This window comes from Culex quinquefasciatus, chromosome 2 (assembly GCF_015732765.1).
Source record: "Culex quinquefasciatus strain JHB chromosome 2, VPISU_Cqui_1.0_pri_paternal, whole genome shotgun sequence".
In the NCBI taxonomy this organism is placed as follows: Eukaryota; Metazoa; Arthropoda; class Insecta; order Diptera; family Culicidae; genus Culex; species Culex quinquefasciatus.
The window spans coordinates 73,660,436-73,686,690 of record NC_051862.1 but is presented as its reverse complement, the minus strand read 5'-3'; the positions used below and the strand labels follow the sequence as shown (position 1 = coordinate 73,686,690).

Here is a 26,255-nt window from a genome sequence, read left to right as displayed (position 1 = left end):
GAAGTGGACCACGTTGGTCGTTCCGGGGATCCGATTGGGACGCTATAAAAGGGACCTCGTGGCCACCGGAGAACCTTCAGTCGTCGGAAGTCGCGCGTCGTGTTCAAATCGGTCAACCGGATAAAGTGTGTTCCACGGTGGAGTTGTACAGAAGAAACAGTAGATCCAGCAGGAGCAGCATGAAAACCGGATATGGATTAACCACTGGAGATTCACTTGGATATCTTAGCCATTCGGCTAAACCGTTCAGTTCGTTGCCTTATGGTGGGGGTTCTGGCAGTAAAGGATACTCGTCACTGACCAGCAGTGGAATAAAGTCAGCCAAATATGGAGCAGGAGGCGATAAGGATACGTTTGTTGGAAGAGCGAAGAAAACGAAATCAAGGCAAGGATGCAGTGGAACAAATCATTTGAGTTTTTGGTCCTTATAGAAAAGTGGGTGGGTCTCGTGGCGCAGGGGTAGCGGCTTCGGCTGCCGATCCCGATGATGCTATGAGACGCGGGTTCGATTCCCGCCTTATCCACTGAGCTTCTATCGGATGGTGAAGTAAAACGTCGGTAAACTGTCTCGTCAGAGGCGCTGGAGCAGAAATCCCACGTTAGAGGAAGGCCATGCCCCGGGGGGCGTAGTGCCAATAGTTTCGTTAGAAAAGTCCTTTAATGGAAATGCTTTTTTTCTTCAGTGAAAATGTTAAAAATATAAAGTGAAAACCATGTGTAAATGTGAATACACTAGCAGCGATCATTTGGATTATATTTTATAGTGAATCACATAAAATGATAGAAACAAAGTGCTATTAGCTGAATTGACGAAATGGCTGTTAAGCCGAATCGAGTTGACCATAAAACATCAATAAACTGGAGTTTAAGACTTTCAAGATATTTGTGAGCATGACTGCATGACGAATCTGGATTTTAATTTGTTTATTTTTAAATAAAACATCATAAACTGTTGACAATTGTATGAAAATCATAAAAACATATTTTTAAGGGGGGTGGTGTAGGGGTAAGCGTGGTTGCCTCTCACCCAGTCGACTTAGGTTCGATCCCAGACGGTCCCGGTGGCATTTTTCGAGACGAGATTTGTCTGATCACGCCTTCGGTCGGACGGAAAGGAAATGTTGGCCCCGGACTAACCTAAAAAGGTTAGGTCGTTAGCTCAGTCCAGGTGTAGGAGTCGTCTCCCTGGGTTCTGTCTGTCCTGTCAAAGGTCGTCAGTTCGAATCCCGGGGTGGATGGAAGCTTAGGTGTAAAAAGAGGTTTGCAATTGCCTCAACAATCAAACCGTCGAACACCTAGTTTCGAGTAGGAGCGAATAATTTGATTTGATTTTGATTTTTTGATATTTTTAAGGCAGCTTTTTGTAAATCGGCTTTCGTTATGCAAATTCGCCAAAAATATCAATTTTCAACCAATTTTTGATCTTTAAAAAGCATTGGAATGAAGAACTCTTAAAATTTTAGAAGAAATAGGGTTGGAACTTCCAACTTGGAAGTTTGACTTGTTTAATGTGACTTTGACAGTGTTTTTAAAAAATGTTATTTTTAAGGAATCAACTTTGGCTGTATTTTTTACTAAAATTTAGTAAAAAGAAGTATGCAGTAATTTTTGTAGTGTCCCAGACTATGCTGCCCACCATTGAAAAAAACGGCTGATATCCACTTTTGGCAAAAACGAGATATTAGCACCAGGCGGTAGAGGAGTGGCAGTGCGTGGCCGAATGGTTACGCTGTCCGCTTTGTAAGCGGATGATTCTGGGTTCGATTCCCATCTGCTGCAACCTTCCATCGGATGAGGAAGTAAAATGTCGGTCCCGGCCTTGGTTGTTAGGCCGTTAAGTCATTCCAGGTGTAGGAGTCGTCTCCATGCCATAAGTACAAACAACACACCAAACCAAGCCTACTCCGGTGGAATCGCTGGGGGCGGTTGGACTCGCAATCCAAAGGTCGTCAGTTCAAACACTGGGGTGGAAGGTTCCTTGGAGTAAAAGAGGTTTGGGTGCTCTCCCCATTCAAGCCTTCGGACTCCTAGGTTCAAGCAGAAACTTGCAATAGAGACCACAAAAGACCCGGGGGTCGTTAATGTGGATGGTTTGATTTTTTTTAATTTTTGGTAGAGGATGATTTTTTTCGGTAGAGGATGTTCCAACGCATCTTCTGGAACTTGAATTTCACTAAAATAGTATTTAGATTTGGATGCCGATGCGAAAAACCAAACGGCTAATATGCCACTCTTATGGGAAATTGCCTTGACGGAGATTTTGTGACAAACACTAAACACGTTTTTCTCAGAATACTTGATTTGCCATAATAGCCGAATTTTCAGGTATGGGCAGTATGCCTCTACGCATTTATTTACCATTTAAATTATGATGGTGCCATTCTATAGTTGAAAATGTGGAAAAACGTGAAAAAATTAGATAAGCAAAATGTAATTCTATTAAGTGGTAGAATAGGTCAAATACTACCAAAAACAAACATAAACTAACAAGATAAATGCAAATTAAAATACCAAACATAAAACAAGAAAACCATAAAACAAGAGAAGTAACATTTTTCGTTTAATAAAAGTTGCTCAAAATGACCTCCTGAACACGAGAAAAATACATTTTTTTAATTGGGCAGTTGAGTGTTAAACCAGAACAAAGTTTGTTCTGTGCTTTAAATAACTCCCTATAATTTTGGAGTGATTGGTTGCGTTCACACTTTGCGCATTTCTTTTGAATTTTGTATGGGAAAACGTGCTTTTTCGTATTTCGATTTCTATTTCTATTTTATGTCATAAGAAAAAGCGTCGTCAAAACTGGTCTAAAACATCTGTTTTGCTCGAAATCGCATTCCAGGCAGCTTTTGACAGGAGAGCAATTCTCTCAGATTTCGGTCATTCGATTTTTTTTTTGCATTTTTTAATCCGACTGAAACTTTTTTGGTGCCTTCGGTATGCCCAAAAAGCCATTTTGCGTCATTAGTTTGACCATATAATTTTCCATACAAATTAGGCAGCTGGCCATACAAAAATTATGTATGAAAATTCAAAAATCTGTATCTTGAAGGAATTTTTGATCGATTTGGTGTCTTCGGCAAAGTTGTAGGTAAAACACGGTACATTCGTGAAATTTTTCGATCTTTTCGAAATAAATATTTTCAATTTTTTTAAACCAAGACTTACATTTTAAAAGGGCCAAACATTCAATATTACGCCCTTTTAAAATGTTAGTCTTGGTTTAATAATTTTGAAAATATTTTTTTCGAAGAGATCGAAAATTTTACGAATGTTTCATATTTTAACATTGAAAATCGGACCATTAGTTGCTGAGATAACGACATTAGAAAATGGTGGGTTGTTTGGGGGAGACTTAGAAAACATCAATTTTCCTGTTTTTAAACCTTTGCATGGCATTAACTCAGCAACTAAGGGTCGTACCAACAAAGTTCAAAAGTGCAAAATATAGATATATTTGCTCAGCTTTTCAAAAATATTTTTTTTTCAAAGTTGAGCAAACATGTGCAATAATTTGAAAAAAAAAAATGAAAAACTGCGACTATTTTCAAAAAAAGTCACGTAAAATGGATTTAACTTGAAAACAGTGCACTTTATCAAAATTTCACCAGAGTACTTTTTGATTGCAAATTTGATTTTACATCGAAAAATGAAGTTGAAAAATTTTTGCGACCAATTTTTCAATTTTTTGAAAAAAAATCAGTATAGATTCAAAAATTTATAACTCGCTCAAAGAATTTTTGCACAACCTGGAAATTTCTGAAAAGTTGGCATTTGATGTCCTCTAAAACATATCAAAGAAAAAAAAATAAAAATAGTGTTTTTTTTTCCAAATCAAGTTTTAGTGTCAGAAAGTTAAATAAAAAATCACCAAATTTTTTTTACCGTGTATAATTTTTTCCAGTATAGTCTATATCCATATTTACAACTTTGCCGAGGATACCAAATCGATCAAAAAATTCCTTCAAAAGATACAGATTTTTGAATTTTCAAATATCATTTTTTGTATGGACAGTTGCCAAATTTGCATGGAAAATTATATGGACAAACTAATGATGCAAAATGGCTTCTTTGGGCATACCGAAGGCACCAAAAAAGTTTCAGTCGGATTAAAAAATACAAAAATTAAAATTTAAGAAAATATACCGATTTCGTAGAGAATTGCTCACTATTCTTATTTTGTATGATGTGTTTTCAAAACGAAGTGTGTTTTTGATGGCCTTCGTGCCTTAAAAGGTTAATAAATAAAATTCAATTCAATTAACAGATTTTTTTTAATGTTTGCATCGGCCTTAGTAATTTTACCATTAAAAAAAAAAACATTATTTAGGCCAATACTTGCTGAGATACTGTAAAAGCTTTGTGATGTTTGCAATTTTTCAATTAACGATACTTAGTAAGTTTGCTTTATTTAAAAAAGCAGTGGTAAGAAAAACTTTCAAAAATATTTTAGAGTTTTTTAATCACGCATTTATTATGAAAGGACCCAATATTTATTTTTGTGGTTTCATCGTAGAAAAAAAAGCTTTCTCTGTTTTATGGAAATTTACATTTAAAAACAAAACAAAAAATCGTCAACGAAACACCTCAATCAATTTTAAGCCCAATTTCAGATAACATTGTCTTTTAAAGAAAATCTTGTTATAGAGCAATTCCAGCCCAAAACAGGATTTTTTCAGGTACTTTTTTCTCGACCCTCTCCGATTTCAATGAAACTTTGTAGACATGTTATCCTACGCTTATATAAGCCATTTTTGTGTATATGGAGCCAGTTCCACACGATAATGACATTTGAGAAGGGCGTAAGTGTTTTATTCTCTCAGATTTCGGTCATTCGATTTTTTTTTTGCATTTTTTAATCCGACTGAAACTTTTTTGGTGCCTTCGGTATGCCCAAAAAGCCATTTTGCGTCATTAGTTTGACCATATAATTTTCCATACAAATTAGGCAGCTGGCCATACAAAAATTATGTATGAAAATTCAAAAATCTGTATCTTGAAGGAATTTTTGATCGATTTGGTGTCTTCGGCAAAGTTGTAGGTAAAACACGGTACATTCGTGAAATTTTTCGATCTTTTCGAAATAAATATTTTCAATTTTTTTAAACCAAGACTTACATTTTAAAAGGGCCAAACATTCAATATTACGCCCTTTTAAAATGTTAGTCTTGGTTTAATAATTTTGAAAATATTTTTTTCGAAGAGATCGAAAAATTTTACGAATGTTTCATATTTTAACATTGAAAATCGGACCATTAGTTGCTGAGATAACGACATTAGAAAATGGTGGGTTGTTTGGGGGAGACTTAGAAAACATCAATTTTCCTGTTTTTAAACCTTTGCATGGCATTAACTCAGCAACTAAGGGTCGTACCAACAAAGTTCAAAAGTGCAAAATATAGATATATTTGCTCAGCTTTTCAAAATATTTTTTTCAAAGTTGAGCAAACATGTGCAATAATTTGAAAAAAAAATGAAAAACTGCGACTATTTTCAAAAAAGTCACGTAAAATGGATTTAACTTGAAAACAGTGCACTTTATCAAAATTTCACCAGAGTACTTTTTGATTGCAAATTTGATTTTACATCGAAAAATGAAGTTGAAAATTTTTGCGACCAATTTTTCAATTTTTGAAAAAAATCAGTATAGATTCAAAAATTTATAACTCGCTCAAAGAATTTTTGCACAACCTGGAAATTTCTGAAAAGTTGGCATTTGATGTCCTCTAAAACATATCAAAGAAAAAAAAAAATAAAAATAGTGTTTTTTTTTCCAAATCAAGTTTTAGTGTCAGAAAGTTAAATAAAAAATCACCAAATTTTTTTTACCGTGTATAATTTTTTCCAGTATAGTCTATATCCATATTTACAACTTTGCCGAGGATACCAAATCGATCAAAAAATTCCTTCAAAAGATACAGATTTTTGAATTTTCAAATATCATTTTTTGTATGGACAGTTGCCAAATTTGCATGGAAAATTATATGGACAAACTAATGATGCAAAATGGCTTCTTTGGGCATACCGAAGGCACCAAAAAAGTTTCAGTCGGATTAAAAAAATACAAAAATTAAAATTTAAGAAAATATACCGATTTCGTAGAGAATTGCTCACTATTCTTATTTTGTATGATGTGTTTTCAAAACGAAGTGTGTTTTTGATGGCCTTCGTGCCTTAAAAGGTTAATAAATAAAATTCAATTCAATTAACAGATTTTTTTTAATGTTTGCATCGGCCTTAGTAATTTTACCATTAAAAAAAAAACATTATTTAGGCCAATACTTGCTGAGATACTGTAAAAGCTTTGTGATGTTTGCAATTTTTCAATTAACGATACTTAGTAAGTTTGCTTTATTTAAAAAAAAAGCAGTGGTAAGAAAAAACTTTCAAAAATATTTTAGAGTTTTTTAATCACGCATTTATTATGAAAGGACCCAATATTTATTTTTGTGGTTTCATCGTAGAAAAAAAAGCTTTCTCTGTTTTATGGAAATTTACATTTAAAAACAAAACAAAAAATCGTCAACGAAACACCTCAATCAATTTTAAGCCCAATTTCAGATAACATTGTCTTTTAAAGAAAATCTTGTTATAGAGCAATTCCAGCCCAAAACAGGATTTTTTCAGGTACTTTTTTCTCGACCCTCTCCGATTTCAATGAAACTTTGTAGACATGTTATCCTACGCTTATATAAGCCATTTTTGTGTATATGGAGCCAGTTCCACACGATAATGACATTTGAGAAGGGCGTAAGTGTTTTAAATTTTTGTAATTCGGAATTTAAATATTTCTGTATCTCGAAGCCGTTGCATCGTATCAAAAAGTGGTCAAAGACAAACTTGTAGGAAATTTGACGGGCTTTTCGATAAAAATACACTGAAAGAAAAAAACACCCAAATTTTATGAGATTTTTTGATTTTTAAGTTTAAAAGTCAAATTTGAGGGGGAGCCCACGATTTTTTTTCGTTCAAAATTTTTGTGAAGATAGCCTAAGATGTTACAAAAAGACTCACGAAAAATGCAGGATGGAGCAGCTCACTTAAAAAAATACAAAAATCATTTACTGAAACTGTTTTTTTGAAAAGTGCTCTAAACGTCAAAATTTTCAAAAACCGAATACGGGAATCGATTCTCCAGACAATTTTACATAAAAGTCTCCATATTGACCATTGTCCTAAGTCCAATCCTTGTAAAGTTACAGCGGTTTTAAAAATAAAAATGTTGAAAAAATAGTTTTTTTGATGGTTTTTGGCAATTTCTATATGACAGACTTAATTTTTCAGTCTCGTAAATATTTTTATCGGAAAGCTCGTCAAATTTCCCATAAGTTTGTCTTTGACAACATTTAAATTGGATGTATGAGCTTGCAGATATAAGCTAATTACATTGCTCATAATTGAAAACATCATATTTTTTCAGTGTAGTATAGTAAGCTGGATAGTAAATAAGTTTATATCTGTAAGCCCATACATCCAATTGAAATGTGGTCAAAGACAAACTTATGGGAAATTGGACGAGCTTTCCGGTAAAAATATTTACGAGACTGAAAAATCAAGTCTGTCATATAGAAATTGCCAAAAACCATCAAAAAACCTATTTTTTCTACATTTTTATTTTAAAACCGCTGTAACTTCACAAGGATTGGACTTAGACAATGGTCAATATGGAGACTTTTATGTAAAATTGTCTGGAGAATCGATTCCCGTATTCGGTTTTTGAAAATTTTGACGTTTAGAGCACTTTTCAAAAAAACAGTTTCAGTAAATGATTGTTGTATTTTTTTAGGTGTGTTGCTCTATCCTGCATTTTTCGTGAGTCTTTTTGTAACATCTTAGGCTATCTTCACAAAAATTTTGAACGAAAAAAAATCGTGGGCTCCCCCTCAAATTTGACTTTTAAACAAAAATCAAAAATCTCATAAAAGTTGGGTGTTTTTTCTTTCAGTGTATTTTATCGAAAAGCCCGTAAAATTTCCTACAAGTTTGTCTGTGACCACTTTTGATACGATGCAACGGCTTCGAAATACAGAAATATTTAAATTCGAATTACAAAAATATTTAAAACACTTACGCCCTTCTCAAATGTCATTATCGTGTGGAACTGGCTCCATATACACAAAAATGGCTTATATAAGCGAAGGATAACATGTCTACAAAGTTTCATTGAAATCGGAGAGGGTCGGGTACAACCGATTCCCTATTTGGCATTGTATTGCTCTATACATCTATTTTATTAGGCGAAATAATTTTTTTTGTACCAATTTTATAGATTAACGACGTTAATATTTTCAATAAATTGTTAAGTTGTTTTTGTTTTTAATTCATTTATTTCTGACAGCTTTTACATTCTTGGTCATTCGCTGCTGTAATCAAACGGACCATTTCGCCTAAACCTCAGCTGAATCAAAATGTCTTATGATAAATTCGGCATTTTACGAAGCTACAGCCTACAATATACTTTTATACCCGTTGTATAATATAATCCAAATTAGATAAGTTATGTTCGGCGAAACATGCAATGTCCTTCTCTCTTCACATCCAACATTGTGTAGTCATAAAATGAACATCGCAGCTCATATTGGTGTTCATTTCAAGTTAACACGTGAAAGACACGAATCCTATTATAAATTACGAGAACACATGGACTAGCTGGTTTCGCATTCAACAACCTATTCGATCACAAGCCAGTTCATTCCCATCGTCCTAGTTTTTTCGAAAACCGCGGGCCAACCAAGCGTGACCGAAAACAAAAAGAAAAAAAACGAGATAACCCGGGAGGGGTTGGGACACGCGTACATAAGGGACACATGTTCCCGGAGCCGCCACATGAGGACACATGAGTTGTTAGGGGTAACTAAACTATGACGATCGCTGTTTACGGAGCCCAAACAGTTTTTGGGAGGTTTAGTTGAGGAAAATTGTGTGGATAACGTTGGTAGTTGATAGTTTTCTAAGGGAAAAGTGCTTAAAAAGTGATTAAAAGTGGCAAAATCTTGTTACAAAATGAATTCAGAGAATACAAGGAAGTTGGACAACTTGTAATATTCAAGCTTCACTTAGTTACTTGTGATGAGTTCTAACATATTCATGTTATATCATTCCAACAGGAAACTTTCAACCGATAAAATCGATACCCCCCTGTACAAGAAGAAAACGTTCGACTTTACGGACTATGCCTACCGCGAGGCCGTCAATCGACTAAAGTTCCTGCTGACGGAGGCCTATGAACCGACCAAGGCTGCAACATCAATCTACTACCGCGGGGTAGTAGACGACACCAAGTCAGAGGCCTCGGACAACCAATCGATCGTCGAGAGACCCTCGATGACGGAGGTATCCAAGTACTTCAACCCGGGAACCGTCTCGCGGTACAACTCGAGCGGCGCGGGGTTGGGACGACGTTACAGCTTCCTGAACCAGAGTGCCCTGAAGCCGGCAGTTTCAACGGCTAGCCTGCATCCAGCACCTTCAGGTTGGCAGGCTCGGTTAGTTTGAAGATATGCGCTTACTGACTTTCGATTTAGTTTGCAGTGTCTCACAAAATCTCGAAGTTGCGCAGCCGCCTCCAGAGTTGCTTGGCTTCATCGAAAAGCAAGAAACGTACATCGAACAGCTGGAGAAGGAGTCTCAGTACTGTCGGGTAAGCACGATTTTGAGCAGATTTAAGGCCTTCCAAATCTTAACCCGCCTTGTTTTAGGAAGAACTGTCGACACTGCTGAAGAAGGTCAAGGACGTCGTCTCAGAAAATGAAGCCCTGACAGATCGTTCCAGGTCGAAAGCACTCTACCAGATGGACTCCTCCGAGAGTGAAGATCTGGATATTGACCGCATGCGTGAAAAGGGTAGGCTATCGGGTCCGAACATCGTGTTCGAGTCTCGCATCAGCGAGCTGGAAGCCCAGCTGGCTCAGTCTCAAATCGATCTAAAGAAGCTGTTCAACGAAAACGAAGAGAACAAGCGCAAGCTGGTGCACGGTACGAGCGATGCCAGCTGTGCCGACGTCTACCGCAAGCAGGTCGAGAATCTCCAGCGAGACAAGCACAACCTCGAAGAAACGGTTCGGAAGCTTCAGCTGTCCATCGATCAGCTCAAAGATACCGAAGCAACCAACTTCAGCAAGACCCAGCGCAGTCGAGACATGATCGAGCACGTGGCTTTCGAGCGGAATCAAGCGGAACTGGAGATTCGCCGCTTGAAGGACGAACTCGAGCGGCAGCACGAGCGAGTTCGCGAGATTCAGCACGAAATGACCAAGCGACTGGCAGAGGAGCGATCGAACGCTGAACGGCGGTACACTTTCCAGGTGGATCAGCTGGGCGGAGACTTGAGCAGCCAGTGGGAACAGGCGACCAAGCTGCAGCTGGAGGTGGAGCGAATGAAGCGCATCGAGTCGGACTACAAGCGGGAGATCAGCCAGAAGAACTCGCAAATCGATGAGCTGAAGATGGAGGTGAAGAACAAGACGGCGATCTTTATGTCCGATTTGAATCAGGCTAGTGCGGAGAAACAGTCGCTGGAGCAGGAGATCACTTCTTTGAGGTGAGTAGTTTTTCACATTTGTTTTTTTAACGTTGTTGGATTAACACATCGTCGTTGTCGTGCTATCTTGTCGCACGTGCATTTTGTGCCAAATTAAGAACGCCGTTTTGTGCAGCTCTTAATGCATCACTTTTTTACTTTCACGGATTCCCAAAATTCGGTTCCAATCCTGAGATGTTCAATAAAACAAGAAAAAACTCCGTGCCTTATTGTCACTCTTCATATGAAAGAAGTTTTAATCTAGTCGTGCTACCTTGACATACCCTGAACATTGCTGTAAGTGCGACAACTGGCCAGAGGGATTTCAGGTCAGAACGCGTTTGACACACTAACAAGCCCCACTACTGTAAACATTTGTTATTAAAACTCGGGAATCGGGCAACCCACTCAACTAAACTATGGGACATTGCACAGAATGGTCAGCTAAACAGAACGCTATTGCTATTGTTTACATTGCGTACACTATTGTCCTTTGCAAGCAGTAACATAACCAATCTTTTCGCCACACTAAGCAAACGTCAAATCAATACAAATTGCTGCCCGATCTTTTTCCGGATCTCTCCCGGAATGGTAACGGAATGGTAAGAAGTTTGCTGAGGGTGGCGAAAAATGGTAAACAAATCGTCGCCATCGTGCTAACTTGTCGTACGTGCATTTTGGGCCAAATTGAGTTAAGAACGCCATTTTGTGCAGCTCACAATGCCTCACCTTTTGACCTTCACAGATCCCCAAAATTCGATTTCAATCCTGAGATATTCAACAAAAACCGAAAAAACTCCGAGCATTTTTGTCACTTTACATATGAAAGTAGTTTCAATCTTGTCGTGCTATCTTGTCACTCCATGAAAATTGATGTAAGTGCGACAAAAGGCCAAAGGGATTTTAGGCCAGGAAAGTCAGGATGCGTTTGTCGCACGTACAAGCTAGACTACCGTAAACATTTGTAATTATAACTCGGGACTCCAGCAACCAACTTCAACCAAACTTTGGGACAATGCACAGAATGGTGAGCCAAACAAAACGTGTTTGTTATTGTTTACATTGCGTGCTCTCGTTTTTGAATATTCAAGGTCAAACATTGCGACAAGATAGCACGACGACGTCGAAATGACTTCGTGCATCAGCAAATTTGTTGCTTATTCAAGGTTTAAACATTAAAACGCGTTTTTCTCTGAAAGTCGAAAAGCGACGTGCGGCAAGATAAATAAAAATGAATTTACAGGTCAGAATGTATTATCTTTTATCGATTATTATTTTATTATTATTTAAAATTCAAATGGTCGTTTATGCTCTCTTTGGTTTTATCGCTTTATTCAGCCTCTTACTAAATACGCAAAAAAAATACAAAAACAATAGCTTATAGGACCTTTAAAAAACTCTAGATTTTTAGTTTGACACTCTTTTTATACGGTGCTAACACACATTACCAAAGCTTTGTTTTGATAGTGTGAGTAAAGTCTGCGTAGAAAGTGACAGTTCGTTACTTTTCAATTTGACTTTGTCAAACCAGCGGAGTATAAACTAAAAAGTGTCAAACGAAAAAGTGACCAACCACCGGGGGTTGAGTGTAATTTCAAAATAAATTGGCTGTGTTTTTCGAAAAACTTATAAAAACAAAAAAGAAAGATAAGAAATGTATAATTAAAAAAAACTTAAGATTCACGTTCATTGTCCCAACATTCATTTCGAAAAAGAAATTCAAAAGCCCTTTTTGAAAAATAAACGTTATAAATTGATTTCTTAATAGTTTACAATTGAGTTTTGCCAATCAAAATTTTGAGAGAATAAAGTTTGGAAGTTTGGTTTGTACCTTATTTATTGGAACAATTTTGTTATCCCTTCTTTCCAAAAATAGCTGCTTTATTATGTTACTCCGGCTTGAATATTTGTGAATTAAAAAAAATATTTAGCTTAAATTTGAAACATTTTTCTCAAAAAATGCATAAAACATCTACAGACTCCAACTGGAACGCGCCGAGCGACAATCCAAAGTGGAGGTTTCCCGCCTAAATGCTGAAATCACTTCGCTGCGCCAGCGCCTGGATCGCTCGGACGCGGATCTGCTGCACTCGAAGCGCGAAAATTTAAAACTGAGCGACGAAGTTGCCTCGCTGGAGAAAGAGGTTTGTGCTATTTATGAATTTAGGGAAGTTAAGTTATTGAATGAATAATTTTAATCATCTTTCAGCTAACCCTTGGTGAACTCAACAAGGAAACTCGCCCGTCAAAGGAACTGGCAAAAATCATTTCTGACATGGAAGCAAAGCATGGTAAGTTGCAATAGTTCTTAAACTCTCGTATGGCTTCGTTTTGTACAATGCATTTCCTAATTTAAACCGCTTCATATCATGGGTAAGCTATTGAAACCCTTAACCGTTATGATTAACTGTGTTTTGAGGTTAGAATTGTTTTAAATTTGCGCAGTGATGTTGTTTTAGAAAAAAAAAATGCTCGAATCACCACCTGTACAACAACAAAAAATCAAACAAATTCGCATACATATCACATAACGCTTGATTGTGCGAAAAACATCACACGTACCATGTACTCTCTTGATTTACGCAAATCTTGTGCCAGCACCGGGTCACGAATCCACAACCAAAGCAAACCTCTGAGAAAATTTTATATTCCGGCGTTCTCAATAGTTTATCCATGAGCTTTTTTTTCCCTCCATCCGCTGGCAGTTAGTGCTAAAATACGTCCAAATTTTCCAGCCCAGATAAAAAAGGTGTTAACTTTACAAGCAGTTAATTGACCTAATCTGGCGCCACTTAACCTTTGCCAACAGTCACAAAATCTGATAACTAAATATCTTAATCCACCATCGGGCTTGAACGGCATAATCTGAATACAATGCCCTGCGTTGGGGCCATCCCCCTTCGCGGCAGGTCATCGCAGATGCTCCCTTTTCTGCACCTCACGCAGAATTATACCCCAACACTATAACCAACCAGTGTTCTCCTCTCTCTCTCTATTGTAGCCTCCACCGTGTCAGAGCTCGAGGGCATGGTTCAAGATCAAAAACAGCTCATGGAAAAACTAACCGCAGAATGCAAAAGCTTAACGCACAAGTTAGAGGACACGACACAGAAGCATAAGTACATAACAGTTTAATTTGTGGTTTACTCGTTTTTAATTTGATAATTTTGTTTTACTTTGTACTTGATTAGTTTAGTTTTTTTTAATTCAAATCTTTTAGATCTGCTGTTCTTCTTCCTTTAATATCATCCATATGTTGTATCATAATTAGTCAACGGTACAATCCAGAAGAATAACACATTTTTCGAGACTTTACAAAATTCTAGAATTCTGGATTTGCTACAAATGCTAAAATAATTTATCTCGAAAAGCGATTTGCTGATCGAATTGATGTCTTCAACAAAGTTGTGAGTAATGAGGAGGATAACTCGCAAATAGCTACACAGTCATGCCTCGGTTTTAAATCATCCAAACTTCAATAAAAGTGTTTTGGAATCGGGATTATGTCAACTATTATAATTACATGAGAATTTTCACAAAAATACGTATTTTTCCTGTATTTTGAAAATGTATTATTTTCGAAAAAAAACTCAAAATTTGTGTTAATACAATATGGGTATCAAATGATCGAGATATTTTCAAACATTTTGAAAATAATAATCTAATCTAATCGAACACATGCGCAGCCAGTCCGAAGAAAGCATCCTGGAAGAACTTGCGGTTAGATTACGCCTCAAGTCCTTTCTTGTCTATATTAATAATTGCAGTACATCCGAGTAACCCCAAAAATGTACAGCAAAAATTAAAGCGGCCAGGCCTACTGCGTTGCATTAACCGCAGAGACAGATTCGGTGAACGGATCACATTTCACAGAATCAACAGGGGAGGAAGGATGCGTGGACATACCGTACCAAACGCTCCGAATCAGTTAGGTGTGGTGTGTAAGTGTAAATTGGCAAATAATTATATATATTTAGAAGGGAAGTGGAATTGGGCAATTGAAGTTGGGGAAAATGGGAATTGGGAAAAATGGGAATTGGGCAAGGGATAATGGGGAAGGGATAGAAGGGTTATTTAATTTGTAATATCATAATATAGGGGAATATAATAATTTAACAACTTATGATGGACAGCTCTCACCAAGAAACAGCAAATCTTTAACATAAAGCTCAAATCTTCAAAAGACGCCGCGAGGATGTATCCCGATCGTCAGATTCCAGGTTCTTCTCAGGATCGTTTGACGTGAACACTTTCACTTTAGCACTGAGTATGTCCGCTCCCAACCAGTATTTCTCCATAGTTCGGTGGTTCTAAAAAAGAAGTTGTACTCATGGCCTGTTTTGAAAACTGTAGAAAATCTTATCACAAGAAAATGTGAACTTTTTGCAAACCAATTGAAAAACGACAACTTTTAAATTCTCTAGGAGCATTTCGAACCGTCAAAAAAGGTGCTGCGATTCCCCCTAAAACAAATCAATAATTATTTATTTAAAAAATATATCATGGGAATATTTGTGTACAACACTGAAATTTTTAATTGAGCAAAACCAATCAAAACCAGTGCGGATTCGAAAAAATTAAAATAAAATAAAAATCAAGAAAGACAAAACTGTTTAAATATGAAAAATGGAACTTCATCACCGGGATCTGCTGTACATCCGCAACCTTATCCCGTTCCAGACGATCCGTCCAACAGCTTCGACTGCGCCAGGGTCTCCCGCACCATCGCCATCGTGCTCTTAACAGTACCGATATCCATCTTCTTTCAAACTTCCAAAGGTCAGGATCTTATGAACGACATTCTTCAAAAAATTCCAAGGCTTTTTGTTTTAATTGGCGCTCCGTAAACACCCGTAATTTGCTTTTCTTCTACATTCTTAAAAAACAGTTGAATTTTTCTTCGCAAAAAATCCTTTCTTTTTCAAACACTAATTCATTTGCAGGGACACTCCTCCTCTTCATAGGAGAATTTACGGTACGAGGGGGACCACGAAACGGAACTTAAGAGCGAATCCACGAGCAAAGCATACCCATCTCGCATCGACCTCACCAATCTGCCTGAAATTTTCAGGGGTTGTTTGTACATATAAAACTAGCATCGGGTCAAAATATGAGCACTCTAGGTCAACGGAAAGTGGGGCAAATCGGGACACAAAGTTTGAAGGTTCAAAAACGTCAAAAATCGTAAAAAGGCTGTAACTTGGGCAAAATTCAATTTAATTTCAAAATTCAAAATGCATCTTGAAGGGCTTAAAAAATGCAACAAAATGCAGGGTAGAGCATCCCAATTGGTTGAATCTAAAGGGAGTTATTGGCATCTTAGTGAAAAAATAGCACAATTTTCAAACTCAAATAAAAAAGTGTTCCATCCAGATATCAACTCGGTTCGACCTGCAGCTTGTAGGGGACATCTGGGACTACCATCTGAGACTGAGAACGCTTTGGGTAAGGCAGTTTAACATATCAAATAGACACTTTTACTTTTAGTGAATTTTTTGGTTGTAAATTTTTGCTCCGGGGACCCCTTAGATCCCATTTTCTGATGATAATTTTATCATATTCGTGTTTCTGAGACAATTTCACAATAGAAACATGCATAAAAATGTTTATTTTCATCCATTTTAACCCTTTAAAAAATGAAAGTTAAAAAAAAACTTCGATTCACATATATTGAAATTCAAGTTCGTTTCCAAGGATACTAGATGACAGCAGAAAAAAAGCAGCATCTTAATTTTTTTTAACTTTCATTTTTTAAAGGGTTAAAATGGATGAAAATAAACATTTTTATGCATGTTTCTATTGTGAAATTGTCTCAGAAACACGAATATGATAAAATTATCATCAGAAAATGGGATCTAAGGGGTCCCCGGAGCAAAAATTTACAACCAAAAAATTCACTAAAAGTAAAAGTGTCTATTTGATATGTTAAACTGCCTTACCCAAAGCGTTCTCAGTCTCAGATGGTAGTCCCAGATGTCCCCTACAAGCTGCAGGTCGAACCGAGTTGATATCTGGATGGAACACTTTTTTATTTAAGTTTGAAAATTATGCTATTTTTTCACTAAAATGCCAATAACTCCCTTTAGATTCAACCAATTGGGATGCTCTATCCTGCATTTTGTTGCATTTTTTAAGCTCTTTCAGATGCATTTTGAATTTTGAAATTAAATTGAATTTTGCCCAAGTTACAGCCTTTTTACGATTTTTGACGTTTTTGAACCTTCAAACTTAGTGTCCCGATTTGCCCCACTTTCCGTTGACCTAGAGTGCTCATATTTTGGACAGATGCTAGTTCTATATGTACAATCAACCCCTGAAAATTTCAGGCAGATTGGTGAGGTCCAAACGACGTCCCATACAAAGGGGTATGCCCTGTTCGTGGACTCGCTCTTAACCGACAATTTTGAATTACAAAATATTTTTTTTTTTCTGAAAATTTTTTTTTTTTCAGCAAAATTGACGCGAGCAAATTTTTTTTCGACCTTCCTGTTGCGCGACCTACTTCGATCTCCCTTTTCAAACATTTTGAAAATAATAACACATTTTTTCAAATACTCAAAATTTTCATAAAACTACGTATTTCCGAAAAACATACTCAAAATTTCAGTATTTTTAAATATGGGTATCAAATTATCAGGAATGTTGATTACATTTTCAAAATTATAACATATTTTTTTCAAATACTTAAAATTTTCGAAAAAATACTCCAAATTTCAGTTTTTCACAATATGGGTATCAAATGGTCGGGATTTGTCATATTTTTCGAAAGTAATAACTAAAAATAAATAAAAATACTAAAAAAAATCACAAAACTACGTGTTTTCGAAAAAATACTAAAAAAAATCAGGTTTTCATAATATGCGTATCAAATAATCGGGTTTTTTTTATGCATTGCGAAAGTTATAACACATTTTTGTTAATATTCATATTGGAAAAAACTGAAATTTTCAGTATTTTTTTAAATACGTAGTTTTGTAAAGTTTTTGATTGTTCTCAAAAATTTGTGCTATTGCTTTCGAAACGTATCGAAAAATTCCGATCATTTGATACCCATATTGTAACAAAACTGAAGTATTTTTTTCGAAAATACGTAGTTTTGTATCAAAAATCCCCATCATTTGATACATATATTGTAAAACCAAAATTTTTAGTATATTTCATAAATACGTAGTTTAGTAAAAATCTTGAGTATTAAAAATTTGTGTTATGACTTCGAAATATATGAAAAAATCCGATCATTTGATACCCATACTGTTGAAAACTTAAATTTGGAGTATTTTTTCAAAAATACGTAGTTTTGTAAAAAAAAAATTGAGCATTTAAAAAAACATTATATTCAAAATGTATGAACAAATCCCAATTATTTGATACGCATATTTAAAATAAATTAAGTTTTACGTATAAACGTAACGTAGTTTTATGAAAAAAAAAATCAAAAAAATTTGATGACTTTCGAAATGTATGAAAAATTGTGATCATAAAAAACTTTTAAATATTTTTTTTCAAAAACGCGTAGTTTTGTAAAAAATTTGAGTATTTTCAAAACTTTTTTTTATTACATTTCAAATGTATGGAAAAATCCCGATCTTTTGATACCTACCTATATTGCAATAACAATAATTTTTTGAATTTTTCCGAGAAGGGACCATGCATAAACCACGTGGACGCTTTTTTGGTCATCTCATACCCAAATGGTTAATATAATTTTGAAAATTAAAATCAAATTTGCAATCCAAACGTACTTTTAATTTTTTCTATAAAACGAACCGATTTTCTTTTCAGACTTTGGAAATAGGACTAATAGGAACAATTCTCATATGTTTTCCAGGTTAAAGATTCGGTTCTAATTCCACCCAATTCAATTTTAACTATTAAAACAAAAAAATCGAAAAAACAAGATTTCTAAAATAATTATTTCTTTGAAACAGTTAAATCAATGGGGTCCTGAAATTCAGCTGGAATGTACAGAAAATTTAACTCTATGTGGTTCTTTTAACATCTCAATAATTTAGTGTTAGATAGATGATATGTCCTTCAAAACTCTAGGCCCTCTCTCTTCCTAACGCTTGGTTTTTGGTTCTTATCCGTGCACGTCTTTCTCTCTTTTTTCCCCGTTGGCTTGCTCGACCCTCCAAAAATGTCCATATCACTCGCAACTCCAAACAAAAAACAAACCCGCAAATATCCTCCGCGCGAGCGCAGACAAATCCTCAAGAAACGCGTCCGCTTTTCGACCGATCTCGACCCTACCAACGATGGACAGCAACGATACGCTTCGATCTACGCCCGCGGTGGACCCGAGGATCCTCGCCACTCCCTCGTTGACCGCGTGTCAACGACGCAAGCCGGAAGTGGCGCCCACCTCGGAGCATTACCATCTCGGAAGTACTCGCCCCTGCTCGCGTCCCTTTGCGGAGTCGTCGGCCACCCTGTGCGGCGCCGATGGCAAAGGGACGACCGAAGAGTACGTTACGGCGGCCTGTACAAATTCACGGCGACACCCTATTAAGATCGACGTCAACGTGCGGATCTGTCCAAAAGCCAACTCGACCACCTCGACCACAACCACCAACACTAGCGTCAAGGAGGAGGGCGAGGGCTAGAGCACTTGATCCCCCATACTAACTCTTCCCTACTAATACTTGTAGAACCGTAGACCTTCCGCGTGCAGGTACCTCCCAGAATACTTGTTGCACAACCGTGTGTGTTTATGTTGAACAGTAGGTTGCACTCGTTGTTTGCTTGTTAAATGTTGTCTTTATTTGGTGTAAATTATGTATTTTGTTTTTTGACCGTTGTTTCTTAGAGAGGAAAAGCGAGACCTTCGGCAAACCAATAACGAGCTGATGGAACGGCTCAAACAGGTGTGGCAGAATTACAAGGAAATAAGTCCCGCCTTCCAGAACCGCGCCAAGTGCGCGACGGATCCACTCGAGTCCGACTCGAACATTTCGTCTGCATCCAATCATGACCCGGAGGTACGTGCCAGGACCAGCTAACCCAACTAACCAAACTTTCCTCCCGTTTTCTCTACCCTTTCTATCCCCCCAAACTGCTCACGTCCGGTCGTCCCAGGCAGGAAATAGATATCCTCCAGAACAACTTTGATTTCCTCTCACAACGCATAGAAACTAACGAGGCGGTCGCCGCCGCCGCTGCCACCGCTGCAGCAGTGTCTAACCAAGATAATCAATACCAAGCTTCAACTAACGCTGCTAGCGCTAACTACCAGAACGAATACGCTTCCCCTAGTGCCGACTACACCGGCTATGCAAACTATCCTACTGATCAGCAAGCTAGTGCTGACACTGCTGCAGTTGCTCAGAATTACTCAAGTCCGTCCCCGAATCAGTCAGCCAACGTTGCCAGAGATGATGTGAACTATGAAGGTACCGTACATTGAGGGCATGTGCACAGTGCTGTGCCTAGAACAACAACACACTTGTACCGCAGACATTGTCATCATCAACGCAACAACACATCACACATCAGAGCCGTACCTTGGGGTCAATAAGCTTAGAAGGCTGTGCAAAGGCTTCTTTTGAAGGCATATTAAATCGATAACATCCAACATTTATTTCGGATTATTGGCCAGGACTACTGCGTAGCATTAACCACAGGGGTTATTCATTGAAGTGGGTTTAGTTTTTTTAGTAGCCCCTTAGAGTCGGCCGCGCAAAAATGTTCATTTTCGGAAACTAGGTAATAACTGTTCAGCAAAAAAAAAACCTGAAAATATGGTGTCCAAATTTAATGAAGATTCTACATCTGAGAAATGGTAAGAATCGGATATATATGGCGCCCTCCACAGGTTATAAACTTAAATAGTTGGTTTTCTTCATACATTCTAACGATTTTTCCCATGCAAATTTAAGTAATTGGAGAGACGGGTTCCCGTGGTAAGAATGTGTTCAAATTTGGAATTTAGCCTATTGATAGGCCAATCTTTGATTTCAAAGGGGGAAGCCTCGTGGAAGCCCGGATTTGGGCAACCTCAATATACATATATTTTAAACCAACATTTTGAAAACATTAGGGGTAAGCGATCCGCGCCAACATTTTAAAGAAATTCTAAGAATCCCAGGTACGGCGCTGATCACACATTACATCTGGCTTCCATGTTCCTTTCCTCAACCAAAATCACCTGAGCGCACAGCACTTACACACAAACAATTCCCATCGCAGCCGCGCTGAAGAGAACACTAATCAACGTTTATGTTGCTGCCACTCAACACCACCCGAATTGTGCCCACCGACGGCCAGTTTCCGTCGCAAGCCGCCCGTTGGCGGGAAAATTCTCACCATTATGCCCCTAGACTGCTTCACACTGCTGCCGCCACCACCGTTAAACATGGAAAATTCTGTTTGAGTAATGCTGCAACCTTCCATATCTCTCTTCTGTTCTATGCGTTTGAGGTCACTCCGGAACATTCTTAAGTTTTCAGCAACTCTTGTAACACACTGTCCGCTTGAAGAAACACTCTTACAATACACTTGGCGCACTTTGTTGAAATGCTAATCTGCGTTTCTTTCGCAGGCTCCAAGAATGTGTCTCGACCGGGCAGTACCGCCGCACAGTACCGGCAACCGACCGCTGATGTCCCCGCCAGCAGACCTTCCCAGGGCAAGGTGTCACGACCTGAGTCACAAACCTCTGACCGGCAGCAGTACAGCAAGCAACCTCAGCAGCAGCAGGAACTATCCCGAACCAGCTCCGTCAACGATTACAACGAGTCCAAGGGAAAGCGAAGTGACTCCCGGCTGTCCCGGGCGTCAATCTCCAACGAGGATGCGACCAAGCTGCAAGGAAAGGAGCCGGAGTTTGGACGTCCTGACGGGGAGCGATCATCCCGGGTTGGCGCCGGTGGGGGGGATTCCGCTAAACCAGACGGCACCGGCAGCAGTGGACGCTTGTCTCGGGAATCAACTCAATCGTCACGACAATCAATCAGACAATCATACGGTGAACCGGTACAATCAAGCCCATATGTATCAGAGCTCGTGGAGCAGCCGGTGGAACAATATCCCTCGACAACAGTCACCCAACAGGGAAGTGTGGATCAATCCTATGCACAGCCAGCCGACCAGTACCAACCATCTGACGAGACCTACGCCGAGAATACCGCCGGATATGACACATCCCAGTATGATCCCTCACAGCAGCAGCAACAGTACGACCCGAGCCAGTACGAGGGATACGGCGACCAGCAGCAGTACGTGGAATCCTACGACCCACAGCAGACCTATGACCAACAGCAGCAGCAACAGCAGTACCAAGATTATCAGCAACCATATGATGCACAGCAGTACACCACTGAGCAAGTATATGATGAACCAAGCAGCTACCCCACCGGAAGTGCACAGTCCCCTACCCAACAGTCAGCACCCGCACCCGCACCCGTTCCAACCGCCGCCCCAGTCCCACTGGAACAAGCTGAAAGCGCTCGAAATGTGGGGTACGCACGCGGTGGCCCACGGACCGGAGGAACCGCCAACGGAGCCAAGCAGCAGTACAAGCAACCTGCCGCCAAGTAATGGGCGCAACAGTAGTCTACCGCGCCAGTTGCCGCAGAGTTGCCACTTTCAGCCGATTCACCATCACCAGCAATCGCCGCACTGTCCTCGCCTGAGCATCAGCAGCCCCAGTCTGTTTGGCACCAGCAGTCCGGAGAGCAGCCTGACGCCGTCGCCGACGTCGACCGTGCTGAAGAACTACGACAGTGCCGCAGCTAGTCCCAATCCGCAAGCGTCCGCAGAGCGGAAGCAATGAAATATATTTGATCATAACTTTGTCTAGCTAGTAGAACGCATCATGTAGCACGAGAGGAAATAAATATTTATTCATCCAATTTGTGGGATCATTCTGCGAAAGAAACCATAACTGAAACTTTCGTGGAACTCAACGTTGCATAAAATGTACCGGAAGTTCAAAAGGAAATTTAAAAAAAACGCGGAAAAGTTTGGTGCTGAGCACCAGTTTCTCAGTTCCTGTTGCTGTGAGTTCCTTTGAAATTAACGGCGTGAGTGCTTCTCATTTTTTGTAACTCAGTGCAGCGATAGGGGTGTCCAAAACACAAAACCGACATTAATATTCTGCAAAGATAGGGTTTTTTAACTAGAGAGCCAATCGAGCATAAGACAAAGGATTTTGCTCGATTGGTACCTCCGTTTGACAGTTCTCGTGCTTTGATTGGTACTTTTGGTTTGAGATTACCGTTCTCTAATAAGCTCCAGGCTCTCTAATTTTAACCATAAGTGGACCCCCTAGTAGAACCGACGCGCATTTTTCACAATTTTTCAATATTTTAAGCACTTTTTCATAACCCTTTGTTCAAAACAATGAAATCTGAAGTCTTTTAAACAATTTTGACTATTTGTTTCACCAGTAAATTGTTTTTCAGCAGAAAAATTGCCACTTGAAAAAAAATTGCCTGTTATGGACCCCCTTTTTCTATAGTGGACCCGGGTCCATAATCCGATTGTGGACCCGGGTCCACAATCTATAGGAAACTATAGGAACTATAGGAAAACTGTTATTTTTATACCAAATTTAATCGATATTTGGTGTTTTGATGCTTGGTGGAGGTCTTATGATACATATAATGAATAAAAGATAGATTTTCCATCATAAACGTTATTTCCATCATAATGTTTTGTCAACAAATTTGGCTTAAAACAACAAAAAACCTAACAGACATTTAAACACATGTTTTCCAAAAAAGATCAAGGAAAACGTTTCAAAAACAACTGTAAACATTAAAATGTTTAAAAAAAAGTAATTTTGATGCACATTTTCCATATTAATTACAGAAAAAGTTGACCGAAACAAAACAATAGATTTGTTTACTATTGCTGATAAAACTACACATGTTTATTTTCAAAAAATATTTTGTTATTGATTTTTACTTATAAAATATCATTTCAAACTTTAATTATGATGCTTCAGTTAAGTAAAATTAACTATAGTTTTTTATTAATTATGAATTCTTACGGCTTCAAAACAGCTATATTGTCCGTTTCTCTCGAAGGTACACGCCGCGCGGCATATCAGAATGTGCCAGCGATTTTCTGCACTTTTGGTGCAATAAAAAAACATACCCGGAAACAATGCCATGCAATTCGAAGAAGAAGATCAACAAAAACAAAACGCACAGTATGGGATTTGACAGCGCGCATTTGCCGAAAGTGTGGCGCGTCGTTTCGAGGCTGGTATGCCGCGTGTCAATTTCGGGAATACGCGCAATATTTATACTCATAATTGAAAAAATATGCAATTAGGTTGATTAAAACAAGCATTTATTGTATGTTTGGGAGAAACTTTTGCTTAAATACACAGTTTTCTTCATTTTGAAGGTTAAATTAACAGGGGTCCACTTTTGGGAAAGTTAAGATTTTCGTTGTCCTATATTGGACCCCCCTAATTTTTGCTTGAAAACGAGCAGCTCTTCGCTTTATTTTAGTATAGTTCCTTAAACTTACATTATTTCGACTTACTGAAGTTAAATAACCAGTCAAAAAATGATTGGATAGTTAATTCAATCATGAAATAGAAAAGCTGTTTTGTTGTGAAAATGCTAGTGGCCATGTCTGATTCCAGATGTCGAACTCAAAACACTTATTTTGGCAAAAAGGACAATTCAATGTCAGTCAAAATTGTTTTGAATGATGCTGAACATGATGCTGAATTTTTCATTAAAAACCCTTCATAGGGTCCACTGTAAAAAAGGGGTCCACTAATGGATAACGTACCCTATTATGGCAAAACAATTTATATCAAGCAAAACAATGTAAAAGGGCCGAAGCCGAAGTTTAAACAAAGAGTCTATCCCAAGGGGTTGGGCACATGCTTGATCCGTATGGCATTTGGAGCAAATCCAGTAAATAATGGTAAATAATGGTAAATACGGATTCACGAGGATGAACTTAAAGATTTGAGAGAAAATTTCGATCAGTGTGGGCTGTGACGTTTCTAAACGTCATTGGCAACTGTCACCTAGATTAGTTTTGTATTTCGAAGAAGATTCGGATGGAACTAGAAATACTAGAACTACCCGGACTGGAGCCGGAAGCTGAGGAATTTGGCCAAATCATTTTTGGTCAAACAACACCTGCTGAATAGAGCGGCAAAGGCGAAGGTGTCGTTTACGTAGTGATGGAACTGGGTTGTCGTTGATCCAGTTATGTACGGTAAAAAATTGGCATGCTGTGTTCGACACCTATAAAACCGGAAAAAACCCCTCCCCCCACGAAGTAGCACCTAGCATCCCCGCTGATCGTGTCGAAGCTTACCCGGGACGACCCCGACTAAAGTATCGCAGAAGCGCTTGTACGGTCTTTCGCACATCATCAGCGACGTAGTGCTCTTGCGGTAACTACGCCCTGTCCGGCTCTTCTTGACCGTTGTTGTCACCTTAGCAAACCCTAAATCATCCGCCTGGTCAAAGAAAGCTATTGCGACAAAATTGACTCTTCCTTGGTCTGGATCTACTTTAGTAAAGATTCCTGTTAGTTCCTTGGCCCTGAAAATTCACGAAAAAGAAAGAATTTGAAAAACATAACCTATAGCTTTTATTCGTTTCTCCTTGAACTCACCCACACGTCCCGTTCCGTGGCAGCTCCCATTCCATAGATAGGTTGTATCCGACAGTCACTTGCTTGTCGAAGAACCATTTCTGGGCCACTGTTCCGGAATCCACTCAAGCAGGTTCAACTCGGGCTACAGGAAATTTTCCTGGGGTGCATCTTAATTTGACCGGAAAGTGATTGTGACTTCCGTCTGTTGGGACTGCGAACCAGCTTGATACTTGATAAAGAACTCGGTCCCGGTTTTGTTTGCCGGTTCCTTGGAATGCTAGTGGCGGTGATGGAACCGGGTGCGCTGTCTTGAACGCCGTCTGTAGCAGGACCGGGAACGCAATCGCTACTTTTCGTGTGCGTTTTCCTTTTTTCTTGTTTGTAAACAATATGCAGCGCGCGACGACGACAACTGACAACCTGCACCACTGAAATAAATCGTAAAGTAGAATTTCGTGTTTTTTTCTATCTCGTGAATATGGATGCACATACGGATTTACCGTAGTAAATACATGCGAAATATGCTATATATGTATAGTGACCACCCCGTGGAAAACCCTCTTTTTTACATTTTGATTTTTATAATTTTCATTTTTTCACTTAATTTATCTGTTCTGATTGAATTAGCCCATTTTAAAATATACCCATACTACTTCAAGCCACCCTAATCAACAGTCTCTCATTAGTTCAAGCAAAACAATGTAAATGGGCTAATGCCAAAGTGTAAACAAAGGTCTATCCTGCTCGTTCCTTATGTAAACATCAACTAACATGAGCCGGCATTGGCCCATTAACATTGTTTTGCTTGTGTTTGTGGGTGTTTTTGAAACCCCCTTGAGTTTAAATATTGGCCATTTGATGCAAAGGGTCTATGTGGAAATTGAAAACAAACAAAATGTGATTAACTTTGGCCTGTTGCAAAACTGGTTTATTTTCACATAAAAATCTACTTTTTATACTTTTCTTTTCGTTTGCAGTAAAAATCCCGTCTGTTTACAGTTTTGACTTTCGACCTTTTACAGTGTTTTGCTTGATTTGTTTAATTTTGCTCATTTTAATTATTTTTGGCAACCCTACCGCTCTTCAAAACAGAACTCAAACCTCTCATGCGAGTCACTCACTGTCAATCAACACAACGGTGAGTACTGTCATCCTCAACAAG

The 26,255-nt window shown here is 38.3% G+C and overlaps 1 protein-coding gene across 2 annotated transcripts; it reads left to right on the top strand.

Annotated features, from left to right (window-relative positions):
* Positions 1–95: 95 nt before the first annotated feature.
* LOC6051165 (intracellular protein transport protein USO1) lies at positions 96–22,169 on the top strand. 2 transcript variants are annotated; one of them, XM_038257032.1, is made up of 9 exons: positions 96–385; positions 9,108–9,472; positions 9,525–9,640; positions 9,699–10,540; positions 12,498–12,663; positions 12,729–12,810; positions 13,521–13,638; positions 19,595–19,908; positions 21,057–22,169. In XM_038257032.1, the coding sequence occupies exons 1-9, from the start codon at positions 180–182 to the stop codon at positions 22,052–22,054; spliced, it is 3,207 nt and encodes a 1,068-aa protein (XP_038112960.1). In that variant the 5' UTR covers positions 96–179; the 3' UTR covers positions 22,055–22,169. The 2 variants fall into 2 exon arrangements, with proteins under 2 accessions (XP_038112960.1, XP_038112961.1); XM_038257033.1 differs by lacking the exon at positions 96–385 and adding an exon at positions 8,832–9,038.
* The last annotated feature ends 4,086 nt before the right edge of the window (positions 22,170–26,255 follow it).

Coding starts and splice junctions, on each gene's coding strand:
- LOC6051165 (XM_038257032.1), top strand. CDS start 180: ATGAAAACCGGATATGGATTAACCACTGGAGATTCACTTGGATATCTT. Junction 12,664..12,728: donor TTGCCTCGCTGGAGAAAGAG/GTTTGTGCTATT, acceptor ATCATCTTTCAG/CTAACCCTTGGTGAACTCAA. Junction 12,811..13,520: donor TGACATGGAAGCAAAGCATG/GTAAGTTGCAAT, acceptor TCTCTATTGTAG/CCTCCACCGTGTCAGAGCTC.